Source organism: Lissotriton helveticus, chromosome 9, assembly GCF_964261635.1.
Source record: "Lissotriton helveticus chromosome 9, aLisHel1.1, whole genome shotgun sequence".
Classification (NCBI taxonomy): Eukaryota; Metazoa; Chordata; class Amphibia; order Caudata; family Salamandridae; genus Lissotriton; species Lissotriton helveticus.
In genome coordinates this window covers 924,542,232-924,557,278 of record NC_136070.1, presented here as the reverse complement: position 1 = coordinate 924,557,278, position 15,047 = coordinate 924,542,232, and the positions used below count along the sequence as shown (strand labels likewise).

The following is a 15,047-nucleotide window of genomic DNA, read 5'->3' as shown; positions in this document are numbered from 1 at the left end:
ACTGACGCAGATCAGACGTGGAGCCAATAGCAACTGAGCATCAAGTCTCACAGAACAGTTCAGAGTCTCAGACAGCCAACAGACGGAGATGATGGAAAACATCCACACTACGGGGCAACAGCTAACTCCTACCAGGAGGTCTCCACTCCACCAGTCCCCTCAATAGACTAGATCACACTGACACTCCGCCTGCTTCGCAGACATTTTAAAGGTGAGCTAATATAAAAAAGTAGGCCTCTTTGAAGGGCAACCTACTTTCTTCTGCTAAGAAATAAGGTGCTTTTGCTCATTATACCCACAAACCAACTACAAAACTGAGAACAAATATGCATTAAGGCATGAACTGAGTCAGGGAAAACAGAGTACAACACGTCATGCCTCGCCAAACTGAACTATGATGGATGTGTGGCAAACATGGATGCCCCATTCACATGGCAGAGGTGCCAAGTATTAAGATATTTGTTTTTTTAAGAGGGTGTGTAGGTGCCCGTCTCCGGAGGGCCGGGTTGGGGCGGGGTGTGGGAGGAATTCGTTGTTGGTCACCATTCAAACAGTTAGGACTGTGAATTGGAAATAGTGATAAACCAGGCTTCATTGTGCAGAATGCGTAATCCGCCATGCACCTGTGGTCCTGCCCAGAACAAAGTACAAAACCGTAAGTATCTATAGGAAATAAATATAAGATAATCTACACACATGCCCAAGAAGACATCATCCCACAATATGATTTTGAGGCTGCCCAATGAATTAAGACGACAAATAAATGAAAAGGAAGGTGCTGAATACTTACTGCTGGCTCTGGGTTATACTGGGCAGCCGCATCGCTGTAACATAAGAAAGTTACACATTCAGAGCGGTACAACATGAGGTGCCATAAGAGAATTCCATGTATGCATTTCGTTTTGTATGTAGTGCCACTGTTACCTGGCAGTGTCACGGATGTACGGCATGAGAGGGTTCAAGCAACAGGATAACTTTCATATTGGCATACAGCGCAAGAAACCCCTGAATACTGCCTGCAAATGAGATTTTATCTAGATACTCCAGCAATATATATATTTTATTTAATTTTTTTTTCGAGTTTCCTTAAATGCAAAGGTTACATATATGCATATCTGTTCACTTATGTATTGTCTCACATTGTCGCCATCCGGTAATACATAATACAAAAATTATAACAGAGTTGTATGTTCACAGGTTATATATAACGAAATTGTAATATCATAAACATCATCCGTGCGAAGGGTACATTCAACCACATCCCAATCCTTACCCTGTTTCCAAGCCGCTCAATCTATCTCGCAGCCCGCCAGTCCTTGTCTCGTTTATGCATGATGCTTTATGTTCCTCTGTAGCTAATGGGATGTTGCTTTAGGAGGCACTATCCCACTCCCGTCGGGACAATGCCCCACTCTGAGAGCTGGATGTCTGATTCATGTCCTCCACATATGAACGATACGAGCCCCATATGTTCTTAGGACGGGATGTACTGGGCATTATAGAAGCGTAGTTTTTGCTATTAACATTGCAATAGGCCAGGCTGCATAACCAACTCTGGACAGTGGGTACTGATTCGCAGAATATTTCCTGATCTGCAGTTTCCCTGTGGTCGGTTAGTTGAGCCAAGCGTTGTCCCTCGACCGTGGGGCTTAGTGAGTGTGTAGAGGAGCCGTCAAGTGTGGCTAGCTCACGGTCCAGGCGTGTCAACGTGTTTCGAAGATCTTTAAGCACCCCAGCGTGTTTGGCAATGCAAGCGCCCCTGATAACCACTTTAAAACCCTCCCAAAGGACTGGCCATGAGTCGACTGAACCGGTGTTGATGGCAAAGTAGTCCTCAATAGCATTGTGTAACTCCGTTTTAAACAGGTCATCGTGGAGGGCACGACTAGGAAAGCGCCATTGGGGTTCATAGCCCTCAGGGCGAGGGACTTTTAGATGTAGCAGGACCGGAGAGTGATCAGAGTATGTCCTGGGGAGCGTCTCGATTGAGGTGCACCATCCAGAGACATTTGGAGAAAGAAGCCAGTAATCTATCCCAGTCCAGGTGTTGTGCGGGCCGGAGTAGTGTGTGTGTGTAGTCTGTGAGGTTTGGGTTATGTGTGTGCCAAATGTCTAGATCTAGAAGCATGAACTGTTCGCAAAGCTCTAGGAGGGCGCGGCGGGCGTGTGGTTTAGTGTTCTAAGCCGTGGAAGTGCTATCCAACCCAGGATTAAGCAGTAAATTAAAATCGCCAACTAAAATAAGAATATGTGGCTTCAGCCTAGCGAGTGGAGTGTGGAGGTCGTGAAAGAAATCAGGGGAGTCCGATATTTGGGGCGTAAACACACACCAGTGCTACGCTACTGCCCATCAGCGATCCAGAGACGATTAGATAACGGCCCTCGTTGTCCCGGACCACAGAATTAAAACTAAACGGGACTCGTGTATCAAAAGGGCCGTCCCCCCTGCGTGATTACTACAATTGGCAAAGTATCTATGCGCGCCCCAGCTAGCATTAAGGGGCACTGCATCTGTTCGGGGAAGGTGCGTCTCTTGTAAATAAGCGATGCCCACATTATGCCGTATTAAATATGGATTACCTGCCTTCGTTTGCGAGTGTCGTTGAGACCTCTAACATTCCTCTATGTTACCAAACCCGGTCATCTAAATGGCGCAATAAATTTGTCATAATAAATGAGCGACAGTGAAAAGTGAGATATGGCAGTGAACTTTCCAGCATGTACCATTAAATAGATTGTACAGGAACGGTCAAACCCCCCCGCCCTCTCCCGCCCCCCAGCCAGCCCTACCCCAGATGTGGTAAGGCCAATCCCAGAAGAAAAACTGAACATGGAGTACCAATCAACTTTGCGTTTACATGACAATCCCCTATAACTGTACCCAGTGCATACCAAAACTGAGCCTGAGGATACACCATGGGGGTGGCAACACAAAGGCAGTCAACCGGCTATCTGTAACAATAGAACAGAATGGGTTACGTATTCCCAGTAAATTAGTTGAGCAATAAAACGCGTGTCACAGAAAAATGTTAGCCCGTGCCCGAGCTTAAGAGATCAGCACTGGCATGTGAGCCACTGCGCGGGGGAGAGGGCCCCACACCGACCCTTGAGGACGAATTGTTTTTCTGTTTATAAACCCTGCAAAACTCCTGCGCCTCAGTCGGAGTATCAAAAATGCGAGCCCTGCCACCCATATCCACTTTCAATCTGGCGGGATATAGCATACCATATTGCGAATCCAAGGTCCTGAGGGCAGCTTTGACCCCATTGAATTTACGTCGGGTGTCCTGCACTATGACTGTGAAATCAGGGTAGAAAGACAATTTGAGCCCTGCCATTCAATGTCCCTACGTTCCCTAGTGAGTCTCAGAACAGAGTTGCGGTCCAGAAAGTTAATAATGCATGCAACGATGGGTCTGGGAGGGAGACCAGGATTAGGCCGTGGTCCCGGAGATCTGTGCGCTCTCTCTATCACAAAGCCAGGAGTGAAGGATTCCTTGCCAAACAGAACAGTTAAAGTCTCGACATAAAGGTCTATACGGCCAGTGGAAGTGGTCACCGGAACGCCAATGATGCGTATGTTGTTCCATCGACTCAGAGCTTCAAGGTCCTCATTCTTGATAGCCACTTCCTTAAGGATACGTTCCGTGCGTTCTAGTGTTTTAACAGATTGGGCAGTTCCGTCCTCAATGTCCAAAATGCGAGCCTCTGCCACATCAAGTCTCCTGTTGCGTACCTGTATTTTAGCGCCCAAGCTGGAGATGTTTTTGTCAAGCAGATCAAACCGGCTATCCAGAGCTTTAAAGATGGCCCTCATCTCCTGGAGCAGAGAGGTAGACGTCTCGGACGGGCCCTCTACCTGGTCCGCGCCTTGTGCATTGTCGGCCATGGTGGAACTGTGTGGTGGAGCCATGTCGACCAGCTTTTCGAAAGGGGAGCATTTTTTGCTTGGGGTCTTTGCAACCCATGCCGCGGAGATGCAGGGTAGATAGCGATATGAGATAGTAGCCAACCTGACAATTCCTCTCGGTGTCTGCATAAAAACACCACTGTACAACTTAGCAGCATAGGATACAATGTGGGAAGTCAGGGCCAGGGTGTGACGAGCAGTGTTCCAGAGTTGTATGGTAAGGAAGTGTGAAGTGTATGCCAAAGGGAGCAGGTGGGTACAGCCAGGTAGCAGCATAGTGCCACAGTGCATGGAGATGGAGTCCAGCCAAGCTGTGCCAGTTATCCCTGGAAGTTCGTGCGCATTGCAGAGGGCACCAAGGACTCCGGGAAGAAGGCAACTGTCGTTAATAGCTTGTGCAGTCACCCAGTGGGCCAACAAGCAGATGACCCCGCAGCCCCGGCCCCAGACTCTGCAGAAAGGGGCCCCTGTGGCGATGCGCCTTTATTTGCGGCCCAATACCGGCGCGTACTTCAGTGGGCCTAGCAGAGAGTGGATAGCGGGTCATGTTTTTTCGCTCGCCCTACCTGTCCCTTTGTCTTGTACTCTGTCCTGCCACCTATCCTTATATTCTGGCCTCATCGTGCCCTTCACTCTGCCTTGCACTCTATGCTGGCACCTATCCTCTTGTTCTTGCCTCCCCGTGCCTTTCATTCTATCCCGCACTTTGTACTGCCACCTATCCTCATGTTTTTGCCTCCACGTGCCTGTCCCTCTGCCCCACACTCTGTCCTGCAACCTATCCTCATGTTTTTAACTCCGTGCTTGTTTTACTGTTTCGGGGGTTAGTTTCTAAATCTTATCTATGGCACCATCTACTGTTCGTTGTGAATTATTCTAAAAGCAAAGTGTTGTGGTTTGTAACAAGCATGCTGCCACCTCTTTCATGTCCGTGAAACCTTTATTTAAATTGCGAACAGGAAGAGGGCAGACCGGAAGGAGCCTTTGCGGCATCTCTGTTATTTCTTAGTTGTTTTCAGTTCACTGGCTTCAATCTGCCTGTTTCATCTTCATCTTGCTCCCTTTCAATACATCACTTCGGTCCTTTTTTTTTTAAAGTGCCTTTTCGGATCTTCTTTGCGCTTTTACTTGCTCATATCGCAGCGTTTTATTTTAAGTGTTTGGCTTCCTAAATTTTCATGGGACTTTTGCTGTTGCGACATTAGCCCATTGTTTCAGGTTAACTCACTACACAACACACAAACATTATGCAATTTTGTAATTCCAATGCCAATAACTCAACTGATGCGAGACCTGTTGCATTGCAAATGCTGGTTTCTTACTGCACGTGGGGGTGGACAACATGGACAATGGAAGGGGTGCAAGTGTCCTAATGTGGTGGCCAGGTTTTTAAAATGTACCATTTCCAGACGTCTATCTTTAGGTGTACATTAGTTAATGGTACAAAACCACATTTAAGAGAAAGGAGTAGCCCAGTAGCAAATTGCCGTTGCTAGGCCCTTAAAAAAAAAAAAAAAAAAAAAAAAAAGGATAAAAACGGTTTAAAAAATATGCATATAACTTGACGGGGAGAAGCGGAGGACAATGGAGGAGTGGGTGGCGTCTACAAGTAAACACGGTAGTGAGAGCAAAATGAAGTAGGTCACTGGTAAGTAAGGGGTGGCAGCCAAGAGTGACAGGGAGGATGGGGGATTCAACAGACGAGCTGAGTGGCACAGAGAATCCTGGGGATGGGGTGGGGGGGGAGGCAGCACACAAGGGTGAAGACTGTAATCATAAGTACTTCCATAGAGTGCTGAAAGAAAAATAAACAAGTACTGGCAAAGTCAATAGGTGTTGCCTATAGATAATCTATTAGCTTTGTCAATGTTTTTTACATTTTGTACAGCAGTGCGATCAGCTGTGCAACATGGCTTACAGTTAAAATATATAGAAGCACTGACCCAGTCATAGCGCTTTTTCCCCCACTTTAAGCCATGTTGTTCAGCAGCCCGCACTGCAGTGCAACATGTACAAAAAACAGCGCTGGGGTTGGGGCACGAGGAAGGAGAGTAGGAAACACAAGGAGCAGGAGAGTGGGGCGGCATGCATTTGGAGTTGTAAGAAAATCATTAAACTGCTGCAGTGCAATAACAAAATAAAGTCAAATACAGAGAAACATTCAATTTAAAGTACAAACTCTCAAACCCAAGCAAATGATCTTATGTGTAGCTGCCGCTGGCAATCGGCCACCTCGGCTCATGCATGAGAACGGGCATCAAGAGTGTGTGTGGGGAGGCGGGGCGGGGAACAGAAGACAATAGAAGGGCAGGGCCTGGGAGGGGGGAAAAACAAACAGAAGAAACAGCAACAGGGGCAGGCGGACAAGTGGGTGAAGAAGAGGCAACAAGCTTCGTGTGTATAGATATATATATATATATATATATACATACACACACACATACATATATATACATATACATACATACACATATACACACATCAGGAGCGATGTGAGAAAAGCACTGGGGAGGGATATCGCAGGAACGAAGTGGGAAGAGCACCGGGGAGGAACGAAGGCCTGCCGATGCACTCGTATGTATGTAGTGACGGTAACAAAAAAAAAAAAATTACATTACATTTTTTTTTAAACCTTCAGAGTGCATTGCCAGTGGAAGGACACTGGCCGCTAGCCTGTGGCCGGAAGATTAACTTGGACCTAACCCAAAACCCACTCCAAGTATTGGTATATTACAAAAAGGTTTTAGAAAATAGACATTTAAAAGCAGTTAATAGGCTTGGCCTAAAAGTAGGCAGCATATGCTGTGCTTGAAACTTACATGGCAATATTGTTTATAAATGTTCAGAGAGTGCACACCCAGCCCCATCTGTCAAAGCGGAAAATTGTGAAGATTACATCAGGCAAGAAAACGTTGCCACAGTGTTGTGTCCCTGTGGGGTAGGGCCTTATGACTGCCCCCAAGTAAACTAAAACAAATTCTGATTTTCACATGGGTTCAGGAACATTGCAACATTAAGAAAACAAGCATTTGCAATGCAATAGGTCTCGCAGCATTAAAGTTTGAGTTATTGGCATTGTATATGACAATGTGTTGCATTAAATTTTTAGCAAAGTCTGTATTGGTGTAAAGATGATTTGCAAGATGATAGCGATGGAGTGATGGATGGATGGAGTGGAGGGGATGGATGGATGGAGTGGGGGATGGATGGAGTGGAGGGGATGAATGGATGGAGTGGAGGGGATGAATGGATGGAGTGGAGGGGATGAATGGATGGATGGATGGATGGATGGATGGATGGAGTGGGGGGGATGGAATTCATGTGTGCATTAAAAAGAGGAATCTAAGGATAGAAATAAACGGGGCACCCTCCACTCGCATAGTGTATATAAATACTAGCCCCATTTATGCACCGCTCATTTCATTAGTGGGTGTGGTGCCCTACCTTCTGTACTCAAGCGAAAGGGGCAGCCTTATCCCATCTTAGGTAGTGAGATCCAGCAAACTGACTGATGCAACAGTTGACAAACTAGGAGACAGCAACTTACTCACACTCCTTCATATACAACATTCCCTAACTAGCACATATCCTGCCCCTTTCGCCTGCTTACCCTCACACAGAGGAACACTCCGATGACGAAAAGCGCGGGGAACTGTATGACGTGTTCATTGCACCCGTGAATCCGTGAGGTGTCTTTTATGCACGGGTGAACAATTGTGGCTTATGTGGTACTTCTCAGACAGGGCACCAGCAGCTCCAGAACAAGCGTTGGATACGCCAGGTAGCCCCCAAGCCACTGGTGTAAAATAAAACGATGCCTCCTACAAAAATGCGATGAGCCCCGGCACCACCCAGTCTCTCCCATATTTTATGGATATTCCTTGGGCTTAATAGGGGCACCTTTAAGGTTTGAGGGGCCCCGGTCTCAAGCTTCGCCAGTGGGTAGCAAAAGAATGAATGGTTAACCAGAGAGAGCGGAGTACACTGGTGGCTCACCGCTAGAGATCAGAGTAGTATTTAGTCTCTAGGATGAGTAAGATGCCCTCCAGCCTCCACTTGAAAACAGGGGTGTATAGTTTACACAGGTGGGGCATGCAATATTTCTGCCCACTAAAGAGCGGCTTGCTGATTAAGGGAGCGGTTGGTGCCGAGCTCGGCGGGACAGGTCCCATTTGTTCCCCGCCGGCCTGCAGGCAGCTCTGTTATTAGGCAGCTGGAGGGCAGGGGACCTCTGCTGTTCCGTGTGTAATGTGCCCGAGCCTCCAGGCAGGCGGGGCGGGTGGATCACAAGTGCGACCGCCCCGACCCTTGGAGAGTAATTGGCAGAACAAGAGCGCATTAAGGCAGATATAGGAGGGAGGCCCGCGCTGGCACGTACTTAGTGTATGAGCTAAACACCACCCACGGCCTGCTCACCCAGGTGGTGGCGGCTCAGTCTAAAAATAGCTCTTCTGGTTTCTTTCGTCATCAAACTTCATTAAAGAAAACCAGCAGCTGGTTACTCCGTATCAATCATACTAATTCCTCAAATTCCTATTAGTAGCATCATTCTATTCTACAATGACATAGGACTGCGCACAAGAACTATACATATGTCCGTCCTGGAGTCTTTAACCAACGAGCGGAGATGTCCAGCTACGGGTCTGTAGTCACTGAGAAGCACTGCACTCCCATCGGCTTTGAATGAATAAAAAAAAGTGACTAGCCCACAGCCTGTAATTAGTACGGGTAACATGCAATGAGTGTGATGAGCAATGCCCACTGCTGGGCCACTAACCAGTGATAGCCACTGAGCAGTACAGCCCTCCTGTCCCCCAGACCCTGTAATTAGTGAGCAGAAATGCACATCAGCCAGTCTATTTTTAGTGAGCTAATAACTCTGGCGCTTGCCAAGGACACTTCCACCCCCATCATAAGAGAAGCGCTCACATTAATAACAAGCAGCAGCAGCAAAAGGGGGAGGGGGAGCAACAGAAAATGCCCCCGGAATCCCGCTGCGGCCGCACCGGAAGTCAGGCAAGGTCGCCTGTGACGGGGGCGGGGCCGCGTCCGGACCGGAAGAGGAGGCAGGCGGAGTCAATGCGTCTCGCGCCCCGGGGCTCCTGTGATCGGTGGAGAGCCCCGGGGCCGCGCCAGCAGGAGGTTGCGCACCGCGTGCTGAGAGCAGAGTCCCCCGAGATTGGCCAGGTAAGTTCAAAAGAGCTGGGGGGGGTTTGGTGCACTTGTGTGTGTGTGTGTGTGTGTGTGTGTATGTATGTATGTATGTATGTATGTGTGCGACGGTGACGGCGGCGAGGGGAGGGGGGCCTTGGTGCACTTGTGTGTGTATGTGTGCGGGCAGGGGGGTGTCTCTGTATGTATGTGCGGGCGTGCATGGGCGCTTGTGTGTGTCTGTGTGTATGCGCATGCGTGTGTGGTGTTTCGAGCTTCCCAGGAGACAGCGCCTGGCCCCAGCGAGCGTTGCATTTTCAAAATCGCCATGCGCGTGGCCAGGATTGTCTCCTGGGAAGCAGACACGGCAGCAATAGGTTCTCGGCGGAGACGCGCTTCCGCGCGGCTAGCCGAGACCTAATAAAGAAAATGAATGTGGGAAACCCGCCCAGTCATTGGGTCAGGCCCCCGCCCCCTAATGGGCCAGAAGTTTTTCCACCCCCCACTTACCCCAATCTCCTTCTCCCCGATGGGAAGGCAGAAGCCCATTAGACAACAAGGAAAATGTAACAAAACAGTGACAGGAACAAACCAAACCAGGGACCATGCAAAGACCTTATTGACTTAAGGCCGCAGTTTTCATTTCTTCTTCTTTCCACAAGTGCTAAGCCCAGCCACACAGTGGTGGGGTACCTTTTTTACCGGGAAAACTGTGGGAACGCTGAGTGGTAGGGATTTTTGCTGATGCCATATTCAGAAAAGAAACATACACCTTCCTCCCATTTCTCTCCAAAATCCACAAACCCTGAGCACATTAAGAATCACTGGTATGTTGGGAAAACAAGGTGCATGTTTGGCCTAGATACTTTTTATGGAGAAAAGTGTTTTGAGGGTACCTCCGGGTACCCATGAAGATGAACACACTTAGGCGGTAGGATTACTTCAATTCCTTTATTAAAGATGCACTGTACATGAGAAACAGGTGTGTACAGTTCTACTGCCGAAGCAACTGTGCCTCAAAGAACGCCCGGGAAATTGGAACCGTGATACGGTTCCACGGAAGGGACATTAAATATCACAACAAAAAGTTATGAATGCTTAAACACAAGCTGTCCCAAACATCAAGAAACGTGCTTAGAACTGGGCTCCGACAAGCCTCATCGGCTAAGGAGTTAAAGGCAAGCTTGGTTCAAACAGCATATTGACAGTGGACCTCGCGTATAGGCAGCTCTGTCAGCTCTGTGTGTCACTGCTTTGGTCCGTGTATTCATGATGAAGCCGTGAACACAATCCAAAGCAGCCATGCACAATGCTGATTGAGAGAGAACTGTAAAAAGCATTAGAAGCCATATCGCTGATCAGCAAGCATAATTAAAGTGCAACCTCTTTGTAATGGACATATGAGCTGGGTGATTACCAGGCATGCCACTGTGTAGCTGCTGTCAAATAAGCAGAACGTAAGGTGTATGATTGCTTTCACTTACTTGTAAATTGCCTTAATTTACCCATCTGCATCGCCGCGGCCGCACCGGAAGTCAGGCAAGGTCGCCTGTGACGGGGGCGGGGCCGCGTCCGGACCGGAAGGAGGCAGGCGGAGTCAATGCGTCTCGCGCCCCGGGGCTCCTGTGAGCGGTGGAGAGCCCCGGGGCCGCGCCAGCAGGAGGTTGCGTGCCGCGTGCTGAGAGCAGAGTCCCCCGAGATTGGCCAGGTAAGTTCAAAAGGGCTGGGGGGGCTTGGTGCACTCTGTGTGTGTGTGTGTGTATGCTCGTGTGTGTATGTATGTATGTGTGCGACGGTGACGGCGGCAGGGAGGGGGGAGGGGCCTTGGTGCACTTGTGTGTGTGTGTGTGTGTATGTGTGGGGGGGTGTCTGTATGTATGTGCGTGCATGGGCGCTTGTGTGTGTGTCTGTGTGTATGCGCATGCGTGTGTGGTGTTTCGAGCTTCCCAGGAGACAGCGCCTGGCCACAGCGCGCGTTCGCGTGCCAGTTTCAAATCGCCATGCGCGTGGCCAGGATTGTCTCCTGGGAAGCAGACACGGCAGCAATAGGTTCTCGGCGGAGACGCGCTTCCGCGCGGCTAGCCGAGAGCTAAAAAGCAGATATGTTTTGGTTTCATAAATTACCTAAAGGAAGTAATACTTAAATCATATTAAAATTGACCAACAGTGACAGAAGCCACTTCTGTTCTAGAACCTGGGAGGTACAGTTATACCTAACTTCTTATAAAGCATGTTGTGCAGAATCACTGAAAGCTTACTCCTCGATCTATGAACTGTCTTTTTTTTTTAGTGATACAATTTTTATTCTTCAAAACTTTAGTCAGCAATGGAGTGACAGTAACTTCCTTGTTTGAGTAGACTTCAGGTCTGCTCAATCAGCTCAGAAATAGGTAAAAATAACATGGAGGGCAAATTTTGTGAGTACAGCACAAACACAGTTGACTGAGTTCTTAAAACCTCCGAATACTTGGCAATTTAAATATGGCCTCTAGCAGAACTGCGAAGAAGCATTTCCTTATTGATCATCCACACATCAACCTAGCAGATCAAGGGACCTTTCTGCATGATCATCCGTATCTTCGCACACTCTCCGAGAGGGATACGTTTGGGGATAGTTTCCACCAGATCCAGGGCATATGCATCAGCTAGGCGCGTGCACAATCAATGCACACTACAACGATTGCAAAGAGGAGCTCGAAAACTGCCACTGGCCAAACCTGGCTGCCAATCAAAGACAATCTTTTCTCAGATATCCTACAAAGGCCGAATAACCTCACTAGGATTGGAACAGGCCAGCATTCAGACACAGACTAAAACGATGATTTAAAACTGCAAAAAAACGTATGTTATTATGGATGTCAACGACAGGAAGTGGAAACTCGGCCACAAGAGCCCCATTTGTTTCTGGAGTGTCCCCTCGTTGCTCTTAACTTTGGTCCCAGCACCATGAATCAGGAGGCTCTTGAGGGGATAAAGGTGGGCCTGGGAGTCAAATGTGTGCTGTCATTGGCGAGGGGTCAAATAATCAGTGATGTCACTTCCGCTATCCTCAGCGAATTAATGAGCTGATGTCCATGTGCATATACATTCCTCTCTGTACCGCGAGGATTGTTGTGGGTGAAAAACGCTCTTAAACTTGTAGCCTGGAGGCGTGATCCAAACCAGGTTTTCTAGACCCACAACAAAAAGCAACGCTTTAATACGGTTTGTAAAAAAAAAAAAATTTTTTTATAGAAGTTAAAATGTGATTCAAATAGTAATTCAATCCCCCCCCTCGCGGTCCTTGCTGCCTGGAAGGGAGCCAAGCCCTTGGGGCAGGGTGCTGCAAAGCAGGACAGGCTGTGGTATGCACAATGCACGTGCAACAGGAAATGAGGCAGCCTGCGCCCGCGAGGACTCTCTCGAGCAGGGTTAGGTGCACAATTTGTTTATAACGTGTCCGTCCTGTAAACTGAATGTTGCACCTCTGAACTTGTCGTGGAAAAGGCAGAGTTTTGTTTTTAATATTAAAAATGTTTTACCTCTGCAGAGACGTCTGGTCCGTGAGGAACTAATGCATGGTTTCCCAAAGTCCAACAGCATGCCCTACTCCCAAGGTCGAGGCTAACATCCATCACCCCATAAACCGTTTCAGATTACAGACATAAAAAACCCTTTACAGATATAAAAAACCCTTAACAGTGAACATCTTCAGTCTCAATTATTCAACATTACTAATTAGGAACTGGACTTACTGGCGTACTTTTAAGAGCCAAGGTGTGTGATTTGGGCTATCCCCTCGCCCAAAACTGACAAACACCGGTTGGCCAGGGCCACAGTGTAATTCGGCTCATCAGGTGGCGAGGGGCAGTCTGCCCTGGGATCGCCCGTAAAATAACCCACCATGTTGGCATATTTGTTATGCAAATAAACCTGCAGCAGATTTTCTGTACAAAGAAGGCGTCTTGTCTGTTTATTTCTCCAGGATATTACTGTGGGGGGGATGGGGAGGGTTGCCAATATTGCCACTATGTGCCTGATCTCAGCAGCTGCACTAAGCACAAACTTCCTTCTAATGCAGTTGAGGTGGGTCTTGCTGCAGCAACAAGACACCCTGTCAGAGTTTATGCGGACAATAGTTTTGTTAGCATTAGAAGGACAGAACTCCAAACACTAGCATTGGAGAAAAGGACCCAATTGAAAACGTTGTGCATAAACTAGGAGGCCTTAGAAGTAAACAATACATATACTACCTTCAGAACCTTCCTCCTCACATCACTAACAGTAAAACAGATCAGGCAGCTCCAAGTGAATGTTCGTAAGGCCCTTATATATCAACAAGTATTGGCAACGTTAAAAGGTTTCGCCTACATGAGCTCTTTTGGCTTGGTCATGTTGCACAGCAGCGTGGCTGTTGTGCAACATGGCTTAAAGTAATGGGAGAAAAATACAGAGCCACGATGCAGCCTACATTGTGCAGCAATTTTATTATTCGCTCAATGTGTTAAAAAAAAGCACATGGGGCGGGAGGGAGAGGAGAGAGGGAGCAACAGAGGGGAAGCAGCACTAGGGATGTGGAGAGGGAGGGAGTGGCAATAATGGACAGCAGGAAGGAGGAAGTATGGGAAAAGCAAAGCGAGGGTGGTGCAGGGAAGGGAGCACAGACAGTGGGAGGAGGGCGGAGGGGAACAAGCGGCACGAAGGAGGTGGAGGAAGGATTGAGGGAGCAGCAACAGAGCGAGTGGGGGTAAGAGAACGGACTGTAAGAGGGTGGGAGGTACTGGAGACACATGCACTCTTAAGAGTGCATGTAAAACAAGCATTGGCAAAGCCAATATATCTTGCTTATACAAGAGCTATTGGCTTTCAGCAACATGTTTTAGCCATGTTGCATACCAGTGTGGGTGCAGTTCAGCTTGGCTAATAGTAAGTGGGGTGAGGTAGATTGGAGTATAGTGGGGTGAGTCAGGTAGATTAAGGTAAACTGGAGTAGGGGAGATTATAGTTGAGTAGTTCAGAGTTGAGTGAGGTTGACAGAAGTGGGGTGGGGTAGATTGGATTGACGAGGGGTAGACAGGGGTGGGTATGCTGGAGTGGTAGATTGGATAGACTGGAGGGGAGAGGGATAGAGTGAAGTGGGGTATATTGGGGTAGATTGGAGTGGAATAAATTGGGGTGGAACAAGGTAGATTAGGGTACAGTGTGGTAGGTTGTAGTTAGGTGGAGTGTGGGTACGATGAAGTGGAGTGGGGTAGATTGAGTGGATTAGAGTCTGGTAAAATGGAGTGGGGTAGATTGTGGCAGACTGGAGTGATGTGGAGTAGACTGGACTGGTGTGGGGTGGATTGGGGTTGATTGGAGTGGGATAGATTGGAGTGAGGTAGTTTGCAGTGGGGTAGATCAGAGTGGAGTGGGGTAGATTGGAGTTGAATAGATTGGTGTAGAGTGGAGTGGCTAGATTGGGGAATAGTGGAGTCAGGAGGATACGGGTAGAGTTCAGCGGAGTGTGGTATATTGGAGTGTGGTACATTGGAGTGGAATGTGGTAAACTGAAGTAAAGTGTGGAAAAGTGGGGTGGGATAGATTGGAGTGGGGTACATTGGGTGGATCAGAGTAGGGTAGATTGGTGTGGGGTGGGGTAGATTGGGAAAGGCTTAGGTAAATTGGGAAGGGTTGGGGTAGAGTGGAGTAGATTGGGGGAGTGGGTTAGACTGGGATAGAATGCAGTGTGGTAGATTGGGGTAGAGGTCATCCCCCAATGTACTGATTTGGTGGTCAGAACATTGCACAGCCTTCCTCGAGCAGACCCCAGCAGATTTCTCATAACCCTCTCACTTTTAAGTCTGAGAAATAAGTTTCCTGGAAGACAATGGCTGACTTTCGACCTCTGCATTTGAAGGGACATCAAATGTGACAAGATAAGAACAGAAAGTGAGTTTGTGTATAAATACAGTAAACAAGGTTTGGTCAATGGGAGTGATGAAGTTGAGCTGGACAGCCTAAAACA

General features: G+C 48.0%; 1 protein-coding gene across 1 annotated transcript in view; it reads right to left on the bottom strand.

Moving 5' to 3' along the window:
* The window catches only part of CAPNS1 (calpain small subunit 1), a 149,088-nt gene that overhangs the window by 35,343 nt on the left and 98,698 nt on the right, over positions 1 to 15,047 (bottom strand). The window contains exon 3 of the mRNA XM_078661115.1: positions 791 to 824. Within this exon, the coding sequence (XP_078517241.1) occupies positions 791 to 824 (34 nt within the window). The remainder of the gene's footprint in view (positions 1 to 790; positions 825 to 15,047) is intronic.